A 17,752-nucleotide genomic window follows, 5' to 3' on the forward strand; every position below is an offset into this window, starting at 1 on the left:
ATAGGCGTGTAAATTTTGGAATACCCACAAAACGCCCATTTTCCTGGATACAACTATTCCCATTTTTGCTTGCGCACGTTAGAAGTTCGGTGCACATTGTTACAGAATACGTTTCGCAACTTGTGTGCCTAAATTCTAATCACTGCCGATTAGTGCTCATTATTGCTTGTTAAGTGCTATTATCAGCATTCATTAGCTTGTTAACTTACATGCATTGTTATAGAATCCATGCTGATTTCAGCTGATAAGAAAGTATGCAGAGCTGGCGCTATTAAAGATCACAGGGGGTATGTCCTTGAGACAGCTCGTTGGTGAGCGAAACATGTCGGACAACAACACCCCTGGGTCCGACTAAATAAAGTTTTGAAAAGATAAGTAAATTATAAATTATTGGAAAAGAGTCTATATATATATATATATATATATATATATATATATATATATATATATAGCTAATTCCTTAAAAAAAAAGTTGACCGGTGAAGAGGTAGATGTTCTAAAACTCGCCACGTAAATCCTGTAAGGGTGGTGGGCGGGGAACATCGATGGGGTCACTTGAGTAAGAAGTTATTAGAACTGCTGATGAACTGGATAACATTGGTGATAGATTGAATGAGAAATTGAACTGGCAGTGACTGAGATATATCAAGCGAAAAAGTGATGTTGAAAGAATTTAAACTGGATGTCAAGAAGTATTGTTGTTATAATTAGAATATCCAGTATAAAGACTAGATAGTGTGCTAGCAATTGGGTTTTTTCCCTAACAGAAAATGACATTCATGTGCAACTTACCACGAGCTGATGAACATTTTACCGCAAACCCTGTTAGTGTGGTCAGGTGTTAGCTGTGCACTAAGTTGCATGTTAGCAGTTATTAAAATGGCCACTAAATAAAATATCTAAATCCAAATAAAATAATTAATTTTGCAAGATTTAGGGTTTAATTTCAAGTGCTACATTCATACCCCATACATATTATATTATGAAGCCACTGTCAAAATAAAAACCTTTCAAATAAGCTCCACAGGAACCTCCAGGGGCTTCAATATTTTAAAAGAGCAGGCAGGCATCCAAAATGCTGCCATCACCCCTGTGTACTAAAAGCCAAGATAATCAGTAAGACTCCCTGAACTCTCCACCCATACCCTACTATCTCTTTAAATAAAAAAGATGCTAAACTGCCTGACGCCCTGACACCTACGGTTAGGAGACCAACCCCTAGATCCCATCTAAGCAAGCTTACTTGGAAAAATCTTGGGTTCTAGTGGGAGAGATGCAATGGAAGAGCAATCTCAACTTATGTCAACCAATGGGACCAACTGATCCAAACTTACTGAGGGGAAATTCTAAAGGCCCTGTTTACTAAGCCACGCTGTAGGCGTGCACACTTCTTAGCGCGCTCTAACGATAGAGAAACCCATTATTTTATGGGTGTCTATATCGTTAGTGCGTGCTAAAAAGTGTACACGCCTACAGTGCAGATTAGTAAACAGGGCCCTATATGGCATCTTAAAAATCTGTGCCGTAAAACCACACGGTTAGCATAATTCTACATTTAAATTTAAGCTAAGCTACATTTAAATTTAGGCGTAGTTTATAGAATGCGCTCATGCCCAATTCTTATGACTAAAATTTAGGTGCACCCATTTAGGCCACCTAACCCCAGGCCTAAATACCTGCGCCTAAATTAGGCACACATTGGGTGTATTAAATTAGTGTGCACAGTTTTTTGAAATACCCACAACTTGCCTATTCCACATGCATGGTCAAGCCCCCTTTTTGAACTGTGTGCATTATAATTTATGTGCACTGTGTTATAGAATATGCCTGCAAAGTTGTACGTGTTAATTCTAATTAAAGCCAATTAGCGCTGATTGGCTTGTTAATCAATTAAGTTGTGCGTGTAATTTGGCTGTGCGGCCAAATTAGCATGCACAACTTAAGCTTCCACATATATAGAATTTGGGGGACTTTGCTTTAGCTACTATTATTTGTGGTCGTTTACTTTTATTGCTGTTTCATTACTAAATTCTTCTGTTTTTTACTCAAAGAGAAGGATGAGAAAACAAAAATTAAATTACTATCTTATGGCAGCTCTTACCTGATATAATAATCATTCCTGATGAGCAGAAGGTGTTGTAAAATGGACAGGAAATAATTTTCTGAAGAGGTATCTTTCAACATGTTATACAACAAATGATATACTTCATTCATATCGGTGCAGGATGAGTCAAGGAAACATCAAAGAAAAACATACAGCCCAGTAAAGCAAACATATTTATCTGTAAGAGGTAATCTCAGAGGACAACAAAACACCAGTCTCTACAGTGAGCAGCACAAACAAATTTCTAGAGCTTTCTGGAATGTTCTGTTGATCAAATGCAAGATTTGCTGCATCACTGCTGGAATGTGGGAACACTTCCATAAACACTAGTATTAAGCCCACACCCAGGGAAAGCATATACATTTTAGAAGGATTGATAAGGTAAGCAACTTCGCTTTCTCCAAGAACAAGCAGGATATTATTGCCCTCACAAGTGTCACGCGTAGGTCATTACCGCCTGGTTACTGCTTGAGACTTTACCACTAAGTCAATGGCTGGCGGTAAGGTCTCAGACCCAAAATGGACACGCAGCAATTTTCATTTTGTCGCACATCCATTTTCCGCAAAAATCTTAAAAAGGCCTTTTTTTACAGCCCATGCCACTGCTTTCAATCCACTTGGATCAGACTTACAGACACCAAAGAACTTTTTATTTTATTCTTCATGGTCATGAAGACTGCTGGGTGTCACCTTTAATGCAGCAAAAATTGCCATTTACGTGTGTAAGTACCCTAAGTGCTATAAGGGTGCATGTAAATGGCATAGTGCTTAACTGTATGCAGGGCATACACATGGGTGGAGCATGGGCAGGACATGGGTTTCTCTTACACTTAAGCACATATTTTACAAAATACAGTAAATTATGCACACTGCTTATTTCACTTAGGCATGCCCAGTTATGCTTGCTGTAGACCTGGTGCTAGTGTGTGTGCCTACATTTAGGCAAACCAATATAGGTTTACACTAGTATTCTATAACGGAATCTGGATGGTCAGGAGTTTTGACAGAATAGACACTCCCCACGCTACATCATAGTGCGTACATCTAAGTGCCCCTTTATAGAATTACCTCCATAGTGTTTGGGCCAGAGGCATGACAGGCACAAATTATGGTGCCTAACATCATTCAACCCTGGCCACACTTTTTGGAATGAAAAGACAAGAAGACAAGGAATCTATACAAGGTCCAAGAAGAAACAAAAAAGCAGAAGTACCCATCGGTGGAGACATAAGGGCAGGTTAAAAACACACACACACACAGCCCTTAATGGAAAACTGACCCAACACGGCCGTGTTTCAGCACAATGCAGGCATCAGGGGTGAAAGGCATAAACAGCATGTCATACAGAAGGTAACCCAAAAGCTACAAATTATGTCAAAATACTGAATATTTAGGAGTCAAATACCCTTAACATTGATTGTTGAATATGAACCTTGAAGACAGAGATACCTGTGTGTCTTTATAAAGTAGCACCTACTTGCCCTATTAAACCAGGGTCCCAGTTATATAATTACCGTCAATACTGTCTATTTTATTTATTTATTAGGATTTATTTACCACCTTTTTTGAAGGAATTCACTCAAGGCGGCATAAGCAATAGACAATTACAGCAGTAAAAATATTCAAATAACAATACAAAGTATGGCATACTATACTACTTATAATGTCAACACAATACGTAATAGAACATTTTAATTGACAGTGTAGGGTATAAGCAAAGATGGAACATACAGCTAGATAAGAGAAGAGGAGTTAGAAAATAAGGTGACCATTTTAATGAAATTTGTACATATATTCAGCATTCAAACTGAATGGTTAAACATCCATACTGAAACTACACATTTGTACAATTTAAGCGATAAAGGGTCATGTTTATCTGTGACATCCCTGCATAGCTCTCCTTCAGAGAGATTAGAGTGAGCATGGCTGCAATAGCTTAACGATTACACAATTGCTTCTCTGCTGTAACTCTAATTTTGTTTTCAGAGAATGAAATGATTTAATACATTGCATGGCACTTTTCCTATAGGATGGAAAAGGAGAGAGCACGTTTGTCAAACAAATTATATAATGCTGCATTTAACAATAACAACTGGTAGGCAACTTGTTGCATTGTTCTCTCAAAAATTATATGAGTAATAATTTATACCTATATTTACTTATTTGGTTCTTACCTTTGGTTTACATTCTGATATATGGCATTGATGTACGCATTTTGTTTACAAGGTGGCCGGTGTTTAAAAAACAAAAGACGTTCCATCCTATCTGAATTTTAGCCAGATATATATAAGACCCTATATATGGATATTCAGTAGCACTATAGAGATAATGCTGCAAAAATACTTACAGATGCTCCGGATTTAGCATTTAAAATATTTGTATATGGAGTGCCACTATTTGGATAGGTGTTGGTGCCAAATATACACAGAATCCCCCAGATTCTATATATGGCACTCAAAATTCTGCACACAAATTTGTGTGCACAATTTAATTGAGTAATAAGCCAATTAGTGCCGATAACTGGGTGCTATCAATTTATTGCCGCTGATTTGCAATACCAGTAGTTAGAATTTACATGCTCATCTTTTTAGTCGGTAATCTATAGAGATGCACATATACAATTTTACGTGTGGATCCTAAAAGGGGGGCATGGCTATGGGAGGCACATAGGCATGCCAAGAATTTGTGTGCAGTGTTACAGAATATGGCAGATCTGTGCCTAATTTAGGCGTGAGGATTTACACAAGATTCTAGTTGGCAGAAATCCTCTGGGCGCCTATCCCAGTGCTATGTAGTATTCTATAAACAGTGCCCAAATCAGAGCGCCATTTCCAGAACATCACTTAGCATTCACTTTTTTCAGCACCATATACAGAATCTAGTCCAAAGTACATGCTACCACTAGCTATGGGGCTATTCTATAAATAGGGGCCCAAATGTTGGATACCAAGTCCAAATTTTATAATTGGATCTGGGCCCCAGATTATGATATAGAATACTAGCATAAACACCACTTATGCCACGTCTATGGAAGGCTTCAGTGGGCACACCTAATGCTGAATTTTGGTGCATTAATGACACTATTCTATAACATGTGCACACAATTGTGGATGCCTCCCCCATGTGAACACCTCCTTCAACTGAATGCTGTACAAGTTGCGTGCTAAGATTATAGAATACTGCTCAGTGCCCAACTAGCACTTACGCACAAATCCATAATATTCATGCACATACTAGTATTCCATAATCTGAGTGTGTAAACAATGCATACATTTAGGTATAGTGGCGATACTGAGATGGTATGTATTTAGCTAGGCAGTTCATCCAAATGATCAGGAATTTCACAAAGGCCCTATGACAAGTACAGTACAGTCTTGATTATCTGACATAAATGGGACCAGCCTGTTCTCAGATAAGTGAAAAGTTGGATAATATGGAAAACAATGGTAACCCCTCAAACAATACGGAAAACATACTTTATGCATGAAGAGGTGTAGGTTATCTTTAATTAATATATTGTTTATGAACACTGATCAGCAATGAAAAAAATTGTACAGCAGGCAATTTCAGCACAAATATAGAGCAGTATGCTCAACACAGCAATTGTACAACAAGTAATGTGAATAGAAATGAGCAAGAGAAGCCATATTTATCAACTGCACTTTGAGGGGGTTTATAGAACTCTGCTCCTCACCATTAAGAATAGACCCATAGACAACATTAACCACTTTAAGAGCCCTAGTCCTACCCAAGAGGAAGTGAGCCCGGAGGAGGGGTGGAGCCGGAACCAAGAAGTATAAAAAACAGGGCCTGACTGAGGTTAAGGAGGCCCAGGAAATTAAGACTAGAAGCCTAGCAGATGTTGCTGCAGTTCCTATGTCCTAAATTGTGACCTTGCTGAGGTAAGCTAATTTTACTGCTTGTTTAAGACTTGTAAGCCTTGCTTTGAGGTCTGGCTTCTGGGTCTTAGAGTAACTGAGAAGTTATGAGCTGAATTTCACAGGTTGTTTGGCTGGCCAGTCAGAGGCCTGCTTAAGTTATTGAACCTTAGAAACGTTTGCACCCGATGTTCTTGGCCTGTAAAGTAGCAGGTCTCAGGGCTCAGCTAAATAAACCATTTAATTCACATTTATATACCTGTCTGGCTGTGTTATTCACAGGGCCAACTCACAACCCTCGCCAGGGGTATCACATGCATATACAGAAATACAGAACCAAGTAGAGACCGATTTCCCAAGATCACTGCGTGTTCAGCCTCACTCGAGTTGTCTTCTTCAGTCAATAACAGTACAGTACTGTATGAAGCAAAAATCAAGACAGCAGAACCAAGAAGAGCCCCATGTCTCAAGACAGAACAGAAACTGGAAACCCTCCAGATCTAAAGTACGAATAAAGGAAGTGCTGTAAATAAGCAAACAGGAATACAGTAGGTGCACATGTGGCACTGCATAAAACTCATTGTGCACAAGAATCTTACCATGATTCCATTTCTGCAAAAGAATGGCCCCAGATCAAAAATGGATACCTGGCAGGAAAAGCAGGCTCTTGGGTCACATAGTGCAGTTCCAAAAATTTCTGCAAAAGCATAATCTCAGATCAAAAATGGTTCCCTGGCAAGAGAGCAAGTTCTCAGCTCAAAACATCTTTAATGTTCACTTTCTTTAGCACTTTCTTTCTACAAATGTTTCTACTCTATAGACAAAACAACTTTTTTTCCTTCTTCGACTGGCCAAGAATTGCTGCCATGCTGTAAAAGCAAGGTCTCAGCTTAAAACTTCTTCAACGGTTCCCTCACTGCAAAAGCAAGGGCCCAAGGTCCAAACATTGCTGCCAAGCTGTAAAAGCAAGGTCCAAAAATTGCTGGCATACTGTAATGTTATAAAGCAAGGTCTTGGCTTAAAACGTTTCAACAGTTCCTCGGCTACTCAGAAAAACATCCAGAAAAACTTGGATAAGAGACATTTTCTCTGTAGTGCGTGCAAATTGAAAGGGGGCGGGATTTGGGTGATCCCAAAACTTGGACTTTTTTGCCACAATGGAACAAAGTAAAAATGTCCAAGGCTAAAAGTTAAGATGTTTTGGTCTAGACCTGTTTCAATCAGGACTAGGTCAAAAAAAGGTGGCCTAAATGACCAGATGACCACTGGAAGAATTAAGGCATACCCCCCTTCACTCCCCCCAGTGGTCACTGATCCCCTCCCAACTCCCAAAGATGTGAAAGAAACAGTACATACCAGCCTCTAGATAGGATTGGCCATAACATCTGAAGCTATTAGAGCAACAAGCAGGTCCCTGGAGTAGTCTAGTGGTTGGTTTTTCAATCTCAGTCAAAGGGCCAAGAAGAACCTACCCTCACATTTCAGACGTGGCCTTTGATCCCAGTGAAAAATAGGCTACTAAAGATACTCCATTTATTTGATCTAATGAGAAACATGAGCTTGAGAATATAAACATGATCACTGGGAATTTGTTTAAATTTGTTCACTAAGGAAGAAGGATTAAGTCAAACACTTTTTGACATTTCTCCTAGAGGGTCAGAGAGAGAGGGAAGCCAATTTACAGCTAGAGTCCTATTGAAGCTTTGTAGTTTGTGATCTGCTTTGATTTGCATGGCATAAAAGGCAGTATAAGTACTAAACATAAACATAACATGCATTAATGTGTGCTATTAATAAATAGATCCCATTGCACAAAAAAGACCTTCAGGATAATAATGTGAGTTCATTGTGTTTGCAAAATAGGTACAACATATTAACATCATCACCGTTAATACCGTTAATTAACCTTTTTTAATGATATTCAATATGTTTTCTATTAATTTTCTATATTGAAATTTGTGCATTAATACGGATATGTCAAAAACCTAACTACACAACTTTAAATAACCTGAGTATTAATAATGCTGTAAAGATGCATGAAGGATTAATTGGAAAAGCACACTAGAAATATCAATTGGAAAAAAATATTTTTGTTAGCATGTCTGTTTTAACATTAGCACATTTTCTAAGCACTAATAAGTATTGATCTATTTTGCTTGAATTTGTTTTCACCTAACTAGCATAGATTCTACACTAGCCTTAATTAAAAACAGGAATAACCCTTCTAAGGTACAAGACCTGTATAACGCATGCTAATGCTTGTGCTACTGAGAGAGAACATGCTAGTTTAATATTTTAAGTTGCATTTTAGAGTTTACATAAAATTAGTTTAGACCACAGATACCAGTTGAGGGAAGCCTCTGTTTACTGTTTAAAGATTTCAATATGTATACCTTGGAAGAAAGGCGAAAAAAGGAGATATGATAGAGACATGTAATACTTATGCAGAATACATGCAAAGGAGGCAAATCTCTTTCAACTGAAAGGAAGCTCGAACAAGGGGACACAGGATGAAGGTGAAAGGGGAGAGACTCAGAAGTAACCTAAGGAAATAATTCTTCATGGAAAGGGTGGTGAATTTGTGAAATGGTCTCCCAGTGGAAATGGTGGAGACAAAAACAGCATCTGAATTCAAGAGACCTTGGGAGAAGCACGTAGGATCTCTAGGGAATTATAGGAAGAGTAGATGGCATGGATGGGCAGAATGGACAGGCCATACGGTTTTTATCTGCCAACATTTTTCTATGGTTCTATAAGCATTTGCTGTACCAGGACAGATCGAAGATCTATGAATCCCCGTATTCTGTTTCCAACAGTGGCCAATTCACACCATAAATACCTGGCAGGATCCCGAAAGAGTAAAATAGATTTCATGCTACTTACCATAGGAATAAGTGGTGGATTTTCCCCAAGTCCATCTTAGTAATGATTCATGGACTTTTCTTCCAGGAACTTGTCCAAACCTCTTTTAAACCCATAAGAGTATAAGAATACCCATACTGGATCAGACCAATGGTTCATTCTGCTCAGCATCCTGTTTCTAACAGTGGCTAGTCCAGGTCACAATTACGTTGCAGAAACTCAAATAGTGGCAACATTCCACTGATTCCAAGGCAAGTAGTGGCTTCCCCATGTCTATCTCAATAGCACACTAGACTTTTCCTCCAGGAAATTGTCCAAACCTTTTTTAAACCCAGGCATACTAACTACTGTTACCACATCCTCCAGCAACGAGTTCCAGAGCTTAACTACTCTTTGAGTGAAAAACTATTTCCTCCTATTTGTTTTAAAGGTATTTCTATGTAACTTTATTGAGTGTCCCATAGTCTTTGTACTTTTGAAAGACTAAAAAATCAATAAACACTTTTACCCCGTTTTACATCACTCAGGATTTTGTAGACCTAGATCAATTTCCCCCTTAGACATCTCTTTTCAAAGCTGAAGAGCCCTGATCTCTTGCTTTTCTTTATATGAGAGGAGTTTCACCCCACTTATTTTTGGTTGCTCTTCTTTGAACCTTTTCTAATTCAGCTATATCTTTTTTGAGATAGGATGACCAGAATTGAACACAATTCTCAAGGTGAGGTTGCCCTATGGAGCGATACAAAGGCATTATAATATTCTCATTATATTCATTATAATGTTATCCCTTACCTAATAATTCTTAGCATCCTGTTTGCTTCATTATAATATTATCCCTTTTCCTAATAATTCTTAGTATCCTGTTTGCTTTTTGACTGCTGCTGCACACTATGCAGAAAATTTAAGCATACTGTCTAGAATGACACCTGGATCTTTTTCTTGGGTGCTGACTCTTAAGGTGATCCTAGCATCAGGTAACTAAGGTTTTGGATTATTTTTCCCAATGTGCATCACTTTGCATTTGTCTACATTAAATTCCATCTGCCATTTGGATGCCCAGTCCTCCAACTTCCTAATGTCTTCCTGCAATTTTTCAAAGTCTGCATGTGTTTTAACAACTTTGAATCATTTTGTGTCATCTACAAATTTAATCATCTTACGTGTCATTCTGATTTCCAGATCATTTATAAATATGTTAAATAGCACTTGTCCCAGTATAGATCCCTGTGGCACTACACTATTCAGCCTCCTCCACTGAGAAAAATGGCCATTTAACCCTACCTTCTGTTTTCTGTTCAATAACTAATTCCTAATCCATAACAAAATACTGCCTCCTATCCCATAACTTTTTAATTTTCTCAGGAGTCTCTCATGAGGAACTTTGACAAAAGATTTCTGAAAATCGAGATACACTATATCTCACGGCTCACCTTTATCCACATGTTTGTTCTCACATTCAAAGAAATGAAGCAAATTGGTGAGGCAAGACTTCCCTTGGCTGAATCCATGCTGATTCTGTCCCATTAAACTATGTATGCTTTTCTGTCCACTTAATTTCTTTAGAATGTCTTTCCTATCTTTAATGGAGTTCCTTTCCAGAATTTTTAGATTGCACACTGCTCTGTTCTGCCATGGCAATTAAAGCAGCATAGCAAGTTTTAATAAACCATAAACCTTATGTTTTTCTATGTGCTTCATAATTTTATACTTTATAAGCTTCCTCTGTTTTGCCTGACACTGAAGTCAGGCTTACCAGTCTATAATTGCTGAATCATCCCTGGAACCCTTTTTAAAAATTGGCGTTATATTGGCCACCCTCCAATCTTTAGGTACTAGAGACAATTTTAACAACAGATCACTAACAGCAGATCAGATATTTTATGTTCTTTCAGTACCTTAGTTTATACACCATCCGGTCCAGGTCCTTTGCTACTCTTTAATTTGTCGATTTGGCTTAGTACATCTTCCAGGGTCACCAAAATTTCTTTCAGTTCCCCTGCTAAGCTTACCACTTTTAATATGGGCCCCTTTTACAAAGTTGTAGCAAAAGGGGCCTGTGCTGGCAGCGGCGCGTGTTTTTGACGTGCACCGAGGCCCTCGTTTACCCGCAGCTGGTAAAAGGGTAGTCTTTCTTTTCTGCAGGAAATGGCCATGTATAAAGTAGAGCACTTGCCAAACGACCATTTTTTGGGGGGGAGCCCTTACCGCTACCCGCTGAGGTGGAAATAAGGGCTCCCATGGTAACCCGGTGGTAAATGGGCAATGATTACCACTGGGTACATCCTGGCACTACGAAAATAAATATATTTTGTAGCGCCAGATATTATGGTGCACTGGGGGGGAAGTACCGCTGGGCTGCTGCAATAGAATGCATTGGGCTTACCATCACTTTGTAAAAAGGGCCCTATATTATCTAGCAACAAATTATAGAGCTTAAATATACATTAAGTGAAGAAATATTTTCTCTAATTTGTTCTATATGTACTACCTAGTAATTCTGTGTTCCACCTAGTCATGTTACTTTTGGAATGAGTAAACAGTGATCAACATCTACTGTTTCCTCTATACTCATGATTTTACAGTTTAATACAATTTTTTGATATACCGCCATAGCAACACAATTTGGTCATAGCAGTTTACAATTAAAAATAACAAGTGCTAACAAGAAAGGAACACCAAATTAGTATAGGAAAGTAATCTTACCCACAGAGAAAGGGAAGTGGATATACTGCATGGGCCTCGGGTTTCCTTGACCATAGGGTCCAAGGACAGGGCCCACTAAGACGGGTATGAATATCTAAACACCAATCGAAAAAATGGGCGTTCAACAAGGACTTAAATCTAGGAAAGAAAGTGTCCAACTAATTTCCAAAGGAAATGTCATTCCAAAATGTATGAGTTGTGGAAAAAAAGCATGCTGTAGAATGGAGAGACTCATAATGGGCAAAGCAAGTAAGATGGTTAACATTAAGGGATCTAAGGAGATATGCAGGAATATAAGGAATGGTCAGAGATCTAAGATGCGAATGGGATCCAAGGTGAAAAGCCTTCTCAGTAAGGCAAAAGATTTTGGAAACAAGACAGAAATGGTTGGGGAGTCAACATAAGTTGGACAAAAGGGGAGTGGTATGGTCCCATCTAAAAGCATTATGGATCAAAAGGGCTGCTGAATTTTTGTAACATTTGAAGCTTATATAAAGATGATTTCAAAATACCACAGTAAATGGGGTTACAATAATCCAACCTGGAAATCAAAAATGCATGTTTCAAAGTTTGTAATGACTGAAAAATCAAAGTAACTATGGATAGAGTGGAGTCATCTTAATGCAAGAAAACCCTGTTTCACAACTTGACCAACCTGGGGATTGAAGGACAATTTGGAATCAATAATGATCCCAAGATAGCAGAAAGAATTAACAGTCAATATGGGTCTGTTAAAGAGGACTGGTGTGAAAGAAGGGTAGGGAAGAAACCCCGTTATCCATGAGATGACTGTTTTGGAAGGGTTGAGGACTAGACTATGTGAAGCAAGCCAGTCTGCTAGTGCATCTAGACAGCACTGGATTTGGGTAAGAGTAGGGGAAAGATGAGACATGGGAAAGATCAACAAGATATCATACGCATATATGAGAAAATGAATGTTATGATCCTGGATTAGGGATGTTAGAGGGCTTAGGTAGATTTTGAATAGCAAGGGAGATAAGATCGATCCCTGTGGGATGCCACACACCAAAGGCTGATGGGGAATGAGGAAGAAAGAGTAGAAACTCTGAACAATCAATTGGAAAGATAGGCAGTAAATCGGGACAGAACAGCTTCTGACAACCTGATCTCTTGAAGCAGGAAAGGAGATTAGAATGACTCACTAGGTCAAAAACAGCTGAATGGTCGAGGAAAACTAGAAGAGCAATCTCACCACAATCTAATATGGCATGTAGCTCGCTCAAGAGGGCAGAAACTGTAGTTTCTGTGCTATGAAGGGAATGGAAGCCTATCTGACGGGGATGAAGAATGGATAATTGATCACAATTGGAGAGAACCTCTAGACTTGTATGATATCTCCTCTCAGCCATCTCTTTTAGAAGCTGAAGAGCCCTAAACTCTTTAATATTTCCTCATAGGGGAGTCATTCTATCCCCTTTATCATTTTGGCAACCCTTCTGTGTACCTTTTCGAACTCAGCTTGTAGTTTAAAACATCCTGAACAGTTGTCTATACCACCTGGTAGACTGGAAAGATTATGGCCCCAAAGAATCTGAAAACCAGGCCTTAAGTCCCAAGAATGGGCCAGCTGGAAAAGAGCTACTCTATCAGGCTCACAGGGATCAAACCCATAGCCACTGGGATCAGAGTCTGGAGACTTGTGGCTAGGATCACACAAGCCACACAGCCAAGACTACAGTTGGTGAAATACTATCCTCTCAACAGGAGAACATGCCCCCAGAGGTTCCCATTGGCCCAACAAAAGCCATATCCTTGATTAGAAACCAAAAGCAGAACCAGACAGGCACTCCCTTGCTAGTTCAACAGTTTCAGGTTGGCTTGACCTGTACAAGTGATACTTTGTCTGACCTTGCTTCTCACTTCATTCCATCACTATTCCTGGCTCTGGTTCCTTCTTCTTCAGTGTGTGTTTGCTTTTGAAGTGCAACTGGTTTTTCCCCAAAGGAATCCCGGTTTCCTTTCTTGCACCTGGTTGCTCCAGTGTTGCCTGACTCCTGGTACGTGCCCAGCTCCAGTCCAGTTTTCAGCCTTGTGCTCCCATAAAAGCTGCCAGTATATGGTGCAAGTAACCTTCTCACCAAGGCAGGCCTTCATAGCACATTGCAACTCTGCCTTGCTCCACCTAAACTACTTCCCAAGGAATGGCTATGCATGTATCACTTTTCCTGAGTGCCTATTTAGTATGTGCATATTCTCCTACACAATTTTCTAATAGCTGTTTCCCATGCTGCATATGCAGAACACAATTACCCCCTTAAAGTCTGGGCAATTTTATTAGAAACCATTTCATTCATGAATGGCTTGGAAAAACATCCTCTTACTCTGCAGTCATGAAAAATCACACTTATGCTTGGCATGAGAGATTAATTTAATACTCTTAGAGGATGGTAAAGAGAAATAATTACATATTAAATGAAGGATCACATGTTTGGCATTACCTATCAATTATTTAGTTAAAATAAACTAGTGAAAATGATGCAATTAATTAGAATGTTTCTGTGCAAGATTTGCTTGTATTTTTTTCATTATAATAAATTAATTCTGTGTCAGAATGGTGCCTGATGTTTGTTTAAGATTCATGGCTATTAGCATGTTCATACTAGCGAACACAAACAGTATGTTTCCCATTCATCAAGAGCAACGGTTTCAAGAATAGATGTCAGAACATTGGGGCTGGAATGCTGCATTCTGACTAATTGTTATCAAACACGTCAACTGACCAGAAAAATATCCTGTGGTACAGAAATTTAGATTATCCATTTTGTAACATTTTACTTTTTCAACCCAGTCATGGAGAGAATGTCATGATACTAAGAAACCAATTGCCAAGTGGCGGTCATATCAATTATGCAGTATCAAAGCAAACAAAAAAAAAGATACAGTTTACAATTACCCTTCTTTCAATTAAACTCAGTTGAGGCTTGTGGGGGTAGTTATGTCTTTGCCTTCATTTATAGTAAAGAATTGAAGCCAATCTATCTCAAGTTTAATTATTCCTGCCTAATCCTAACATAGAGGTTCATAATGAAATTAATAGCCCAAAATGAATTATAAATACCACTGCAATAAGACACCACAAGGCAATGTATTTATGAACAGGTGAGCTGATATTCAAATCAAACTATAGATTCACAGTGAATGTATAACATGACCTTCCATTTATTTTAAAAAATGTATGAATAATATTGTGCTGTTTAAATCATCAAGGGACCCTTATACTAAGCTGAATTAAGCAGCTAATACGGGGTTTTCGGCATGGTACAGAGTAGCATGAGTCAGGCCTATTAACTACTGTGCTAAAAAAGAAAACCAAACCTTTGCATTAAAAATTCTATATAACCTGCCTAATGCAGGAGTGCGGAGGATCTGGGAATGACATGGGCGGATGGAGGTGTGGCCGACAGTGACAGCTAGTGCCAAGGTCAGTACCATGCCCAGCTGACATGACTGCCAATAGTGTGGCTGCATTTGCTGGCACCTCTAGAAGAGGCAATAAGTGTAGCTTTGTTACCGCAGTCAGGCAGGCCAGTAACTAGAAAAATGTTAGAGGATCGTGGCCTTCCCCTGGCCTTTCAGCCAGTAAGTATCATGCCCCTGACACTCTCTGAGACAAATACATCCCCCCAAACACTCCCCAACACACACCAATATTCCCATCTCAACCCTCAAACACTCTCTGATACCTATAGTGCTACAATCCCATCTCCCAGAACCCTCTCCTACACTCCCAATCCAACAATCTCATCACCAGAACCCTCCCTGACACACCAATTGCCACAATCCCATCCACAAAACATATCCTGATACCCATGAAGCCATAAACCTACCTGAACATACACTGACACACCCAAAGCTACTACTACTACTACTATTTAGCATTTCTATAGCGCTACAAGGCATACGCAGCGCTGCACAAACATAGAAGAAAGACAGTCCCTGCTCAAAGAGCTTACAATCTAATAGACAAAAAATAAATAAAGTAAGCAAATCAAATCAATTAATGTGAACGGGAAGGAAGAGAGGAGGGTAGGTGGAGGCGAGTGGTTACAAGTGGTTACGAGTCGAAAGCAATGTTAAAGAGGTGGGCTTTCAGTCTAGATTTAAAGGTGGCCAAGGATGGGGCAAGACGTAGGGGCTCAGGAAGTTTATTCCAGGCGTAGGGTGCAGCGAGACAGAAGGCGCGAAGTCTGGAGTTGGCAGTAGTGGAGAAGGGAACAGATAAGAAGGATTTATCCATGGAGCGGAGTGCACGGGAAGGGGTGTAGGGATGGACGAGTGTGGAGAGATACTGGGGAGCAGCAGAGTGAGTACATTTATAGGTTAGTAGAAGAAGTTTGAACAGGATGTGAAAACGGATAGGGAGCCAGTGAAGGGTCTTGAGGAGAGGGGTAGTATGAGTAAAGCGACCCTGGCAGAAGATGAGACGGGCAGCAGAGTTTTGAACCGACTGGAGAGGGGAGAGGTGACTAAGTGGGAGGCCAGCAAGAAGCAGATTGCAGTAGTCTAAACGAGAGGTGACAAGGGTGTGGATGAGGGTTTTGGTAGAGTGCTCGGAAAGAAAGGGGCGGATTTTACGGATGTTGTAAAGAAACGACAGGTCTTGGCACTCTGCTGGATATGAGCAGAGAAGGAGAGAGAAGAGTCAAAGATGACCCCAAGGTTTCGAGCTGAGGAGACAGGGAGAATGAGAGAGCCATCAACAGAAATAGAAAACGGGGGGGAGCGGGGAGGTGGGTTTGGGGGGGAAAATGAGAAGCTCGGTTTTGGTCATATTTAATTTCAGGTGGCATTGAGACATCCAGACAGCAATGTCAGACAAGCACGCTGAAACTTTGGTTTGGATGCAAGGTGAGATATCAGGGGTAGAAAGGTAGATTTGGGAGTCATCAGCATAGAGATGGTAGGAAAAGCCATGGGATGAGATTAATGAACCAAGGGAAGAAGTGTAGATAGAAAAGAGGAGGGGACCAAGAACAGAACCCTGAGGTACGCCGACAGGCAGAGGGATAGAAGTAGAAGAGGATCCACCAGAGTGAACACTAAAGGTGCGGAGGGAGAGGTAGGAAGAGAACCAGGAAAGGACAGAGCCCTGGAATCCAAGTGAGGACAGGGTATCGAGAAGTATGCTGTGATCGACAGTGTCAAAAGCAGCAGAAAGATCAAGAAGAATGAGGATGGAATATTGACCTCTGGATTTAGCCAGTAATAGGTCATTGGAGACTTTAGTAAGCGCAGTTTCGGTTGAGTGGAGAGGGCGAAAACCAGATTGTAGTGGGTCAAGAATAGCATGTGAGGAGAGAAAATCAAGGCAGCGGCAGTGAACAGCACGCTCAAGTAATTTGGAGAGGAAAGGAAGGAGGGAGATGGGTCGGTAATTAGAGGGACAAGTAGGGTCGAGTGAAGGCTTCTTAAGGAGAGGTGTGACCACAGCATGTTTAAAGGCAGCAGGGACAGACGCAGTGGAAAGTGAGAGGTTGAGAATGTGACAGATAAAAGGAATAAGAGCAGGAGAGATGGCATTAAGAAGGTGGGTGGGAATGGGATCAGAGGAACAGGTGGTACATTTTGAGGAAGAAAGGAGAAGTGTAGTTTCCTCAATAGTAACTTCAGGAAAGGAGGAAAGGGAATGAGGGGAAGGAGAGAGAGGGGAACGGACTAGTGGAGGGAGAGGTAGTGAGGTAGAGAAAGCAAGGTTTATCTTTTGAACCTTGTTGTGAAATAATTCAGCAAGGGTCTGAGGAGATAATGAAGGGGGAGTTGGGGGAGGGGGCACCTTGAGGAGAGAGTTCAATGTGGTGAAAAGAAGTCGAGGATTAGAGCCAAGAGAGTTGGTCAGTTGGATATAATAATCCTGTTTGGCACGTAAAGGAGCAGATTGGAAGGAGGTCAGCATGAACCTAAAGTGTAAGAAATCAGCAAGTGCCCGAGATTTCCGCCAGAGGCGTTCGGCGGAGCGGGTACAGGAACGTAGGTAGCGGATATTAGAAGTCAGCCAAGGTTGGGGTTTTGTACGTCTTACAGGGCGGGTCATCAAAGGTGCAAGAGTGTCTAAGGCAGAGGATGGGGCAATAAAGAACCTCTCCCAGAACAATCCCTGATGCTCTGAAAGTCATAAACCAACACTCCGAACAGATCCCGACAACCCTAAAACCATAACCCTCCTGAACAGACCCCAACACTACTG

The 17,752-nt window shown here is 40.2% G+C and overlaps 1 protein-coding gene across 1 annotated transcript in view; it reads right to left on the minus strand.

Moving 5' to 3' along the window:
- The window catches only part of DIAPH2 (diaphanous related formin 2), a 1,482,340-nt gene that overhangs the window by 953,242 nt on the left and 511,346 nt on the right, over nt 1–17,752 (minus strand). The window contains exon 13 of the mRNA XM_030210672.1: nt 2,102–2,218. Within this exon, the coding sequence (XP_030066532.1) occupies nt 2,102–2,218 (117 nt within the window). The remainder of the gene's footprint in view (nt 1–2,101; nt 2,219–17,752) is intronic.

Source organism: Microcaecilia unicolor, chromosome 7 (genome assembly GCF_901765095.1).
Source record: "Microcaecilia unicolor chromosome 7, aMicUni1.1, whole genome shotgun sequence".
In the NCBI taxonomy this organism is placed as follows: Eukaryota; Metazoa; Chordata; class Amphibia; order Gymnophiona; family Siphonopidae; genus Microcaecilia; species Microcaecilia unicolor.